Source organism: Loxodonta africana, chromosome 7 (genome assembly GCF_030014295.1).
Source record: "Loxodonta africana isolate mLoxAfr1 chromosome 7, mLoxAfr1.hap2, whole genome shotgun sequence".
In the NCBI taxonomy this organism is placed as follows: domain Eukaryota; kingdom Metazoa; phylum Chordata; class Mammalia; order Proboscidea; family Elephantidae; genus Loxodonta; species Loxodonta africana.
This window is the reverse complement of record NC_087348.1, coordinates 34,524,994-34,528,859: the sequence shown is the minus strand read 5'-3', so window position 1 is coordinate 34,528,859 and position 3,866 is coordinate 34,524,994. Positions and strand designations below refer to the sequence as shown.

At 41.5% G+C, this 3,866-nt stretch overlaps 1 protein-coding gene across 1 annotated transcript; it reads left to right on the top strand.

Moving 5' to 3' along the window:
• Window positions 1-2,480: 2,480 nt before the first annotated feature.
• LOC100669287 (olfactory receptor 4C3D) lies at window positions 2,481-3,389 on the top strand. Its single transcript, XM_003412231.3, has one exon. The coding sequence runs from the start codon at window positions 2,481-2,483 to the stop codon at window positions 3,387-3,389; it is 909 nt and encodes a 302-aa protein (XP_003412279.1).
• The last annotated feature ends 477 nt before the right edge of the window (window positions 3,390-3,866 follow it).

Below are 3,866 nucleotides of genomic sequence, written 5' to 3'. Positions count from 1 at the left end.
TCCATGTGGAGAAGACGTTTGAACTTAGTTTTGAAGGATGCGTAAGAGTAAGCTAGCCTTTTGGTTAGGAGTGCACTGGATTAGCTGTTTACACCACCCAGGGACTCCACTGTTGTAATATAGGTATGCATAATTAGTGTACATTGCAGTAATTGGTACACTTTTAAAATAGCTTCAGGTCCAAAACTGTACCCTGCTTTTGCATTTCCTTTTTGGAAATATTTCTGGCATTTAGGTTTTTTTTTTTTTTTCTTTTTTTCAGGTCTATTCTCTTTCTTCTCTTCCTCAGTTTACTCTTTCTTCTCTCTCATTCACCCACCCACTCAGACACACACTTGTTATATTGTGTTTAACGTTTTTTTTTTTTGAGCAGGAGTGTGTGTCTTTTTATGTCAGCTAAGTCTACCATATTGCAGGAGATAATATTATTTTAGGAAACAATTTGGTCATATGTATGAATGTATAGGAGAACTTGAAGCACTTACTGATGAAGATCAAAGACTACAGCCTTCAGTACGGATTACACTTCAACATAAAGAAAACAAAAATCATCACAACTGGACCAACAAGCAACATCATGATAAATGGAGAAAAGACTGAAGTTGTCAAGAACTTCATTTTACTTGGATCCACAACCAACACCCATGGAAACAGCAGTCAAGAAATTAAGCGATGCATTGCATTTGGGAATATCTGCTGCAAAAGACCTCTTTAAAGTGTTAAAAAGCAAAGATGTCACCTTGAGGCCTAAGGTACACCTGACCTAAGCCATGGCATTTTCATTTGTCTCATATGCATGTGAAAACTGGACAACAAATCAGGAAGACCAAAGAAGAATTGATTCTTTATGAATTCTGGTGTTGGCGAAGAATATTATGTATCATGGACTTCCAGGAGAACAAACAAATCTGTCTTGGAAGAAGTGCAGCCAGAATGTTCCTTAGAAGTGAGGATGTTGAGACTTCATCTTAGGTTCTTTGGGCATGTTATTGGGAGGGACCAGTCCCTGGAGAAGGGCTTTTTAAAGTAGAGGGTCAGCGAAAAGGGGAAGATTCTCAATGAGGTGGAATGACACAGTGGTTGCAACAATGGACTCAAACATAGCAACAGCTATGAGGGTGGCATAGGACCGTGCAGCATTTCATTCTGTTGTACATGGGGTTGCTATGAGTTGGAACAGACTCGACGGAACCTAACAACAATGACGATAGTCATGTTCATGTTCTAGTGTTCTGATTTGTTTACCTTTATTGCAGCATATATATATGAAAGCAGCACTGGTGGTGCAAACAGTTAAGTGCTCAGTTGCTAACTGAAAAGTTGGTCGTTCAAACTCATCCAGTGGCTCTGTAGGAGGAAGACCTGGCGACATGCTCCTGTAAAGATTACAGCCAAGAGAACCCTATGGGACAGTTCTTCTCTGTCACATGGGGTCGTTGTCAGTTGAAATCGGCTTGACAGCACCTAACAACAAATCCGTATACAAATATATGTAACAAAACATTTCAACAGTCTTCACAAGTATAGTTCAATGGCATTAATTATGTTCATCATGTTTTTTCAACTCTTATCTGTCCTCAAATTATATAATCACCCTTAACAGAAGGTCAGTGTCCCCTAAGCTTTGAGTTCTTTCTTCCTTCCTACCACCTGCCCCTGGAAACCACTAATAGACTTTGGTCTCTATATACTTGCCTGCTCTAGATATTTCATGTAAGTGGAATGATACAATATTTGCATATTTGTAACTGATTTATAGTAAAGTATCACAAATGAGGAAGCCATGGTGGCGTAGTGGTTAAGTACCAAGAGGTCGGCAGTTTGAATCTGCCAGGCGCTCCTTGGAAACTCTATGGGGCAGTTCTATTCTGTCCTATGGGGTCGCTCTGAGTCAGAATCGACTCGATGGCAGTGGGTTTGGTTTTTTTTTTTTTTTGGCTTATCACAAATGAAGGATTTTTGGTGTAGCAAAATTTTGGAAAAAACCTAGATGTTTAACAACACTTCGTAGTAGATCAGTAAATCACAGCGTAGTTTGTTTATGAACCTTATAACCCATTGCTGCTGGGCCAATTTCAACACATAGTGTCCTATAGGGCAGAGTAGAACTGCCCCAGAGGGTTACCAAAGAGCACCTGTTGGATTCTAACTGTTGACCTTTGGTTAGCAGCCAAACACTTAACCACTGTGCCACCAGGGCTCCATGGACCATTATACAGATATAAAAAGAATGATGACTATAAAAAAATGATGATTGCAAAACTTACAAACACCATGGAAAGCAACATGGAAAACGCTTATGACATAAATGTATGGAAAATTCAGAATACAACACTGTATGCTATATAAAATTATCAAATGCTATACCTTTCTTGACAATGAGCTAGAAATAAAACAGAAAACTGAGTCTCTTTGAGGTAGTAACAGAATTTTCTTGGGCCCCTAGGTAAATCTCCTTTCACCCAAGCAGTTTAGGATTCATGGATAGTCCACGAAACATCACAGAATTCTTCATGGTGGGACTTTCGCAAAACCCTGAGGTACAGAGAGTTTTATTTGTGCTCTTTGTGATCGTCTACTTGGTCTCTATTGGGGGCAACCTACTTATCTTGATCACTATTATCTTCAGCTCCACCTTGGGCTCCCCTATGTACTTTTTCCTGGCATATTTGTCCTTTATTGATACTTGTTATTCCTCATGTATGACCCCCAAACTCATTGCTGATTCCATGTATGAGGGGAGAGCCATCTCCTTTGAAGGCTGTCTGGCTCAATTCTTTGTTGCCCATTTGTTGGGAGGAACTGAGATCATCCTTCTCACAGTGATGGCCTTTGACCGATACGTGGCCATCTGCAAGCCCCTGCACTACACAACCATCATGACCAGGCAACTCTGTGGCTTGCTGGTGGGGATGGCTTGGCTGGGGGGCTTTCTGCACTCATTGGTTCAGCTCCTCCTTGTCCTTCAGTTGCCCTTCTGTGGGCCCAACGTGATCAATCACTTTGTCTGTGACTTGTACCCCTTGCTGGAACTTGCTTGCACCAACACCTATGTCATTGGCCTGCTGGTGGTCGCCAACAGTGGTGTGATCTGCCTGCTAAATTTCCTGATGCTGGCTGCCTCTTACATTGTCATCCTGCACTCCCTGAGGTCCCACAGTGCAGAGGGGAGACGCAAAGCCCTCTCCACCTGTGGGGCCCATTTCACTGTTGTTGCCCTGTTCTTTGTGCCCTGTATATTTATTTACATGCGGCCATCCTCCACTTTGTCCGTAGACAAAATAGTGGCTGTGTTTTATTGTATTCTGACACCTATGTTCAACCCCCTGATTTATACACTGAGAAATGCAGAGATGAAAAATGCCATGATGAATCTCTGGAAACAATGAACAATGGTGGATATATGGTACACATATGGGGAAATAAGTGACTCCAACCATTCTTGGTAAGAACACATATTGTCATGATTGAGTTGAACTACCATCGAAAGTTTTCAGAATAAAATTTGAATGTTTGAATTTATGTGTAATCTGTAAATGCCTGAAATTATGGACCAGGCAAATGATTATATGCCACCTGGATTTCTTCTAACAGCTTGCCTTAATCCATGGAGCATGGAAGCACCACTAGTCTTTGTCCCTTACCTGTGTTTGAGATGAAACCTTCATCATCCTGGCTCACTGTGTGTCTATGATGAACACTTGTTGGTATGTGTTGGTCACATAACCAAACTCAAACCAAACCCGTTGCTGTCAAGTCAATTCTGACTCATAGTGACTCTGTAGGACAGAGTAGAACTGCCCTATAGTGTTTCCAAGGAGCGCCTGGTGGGTTTGAACTGCTGACCTTTGGTTAGCAGCCGTAGC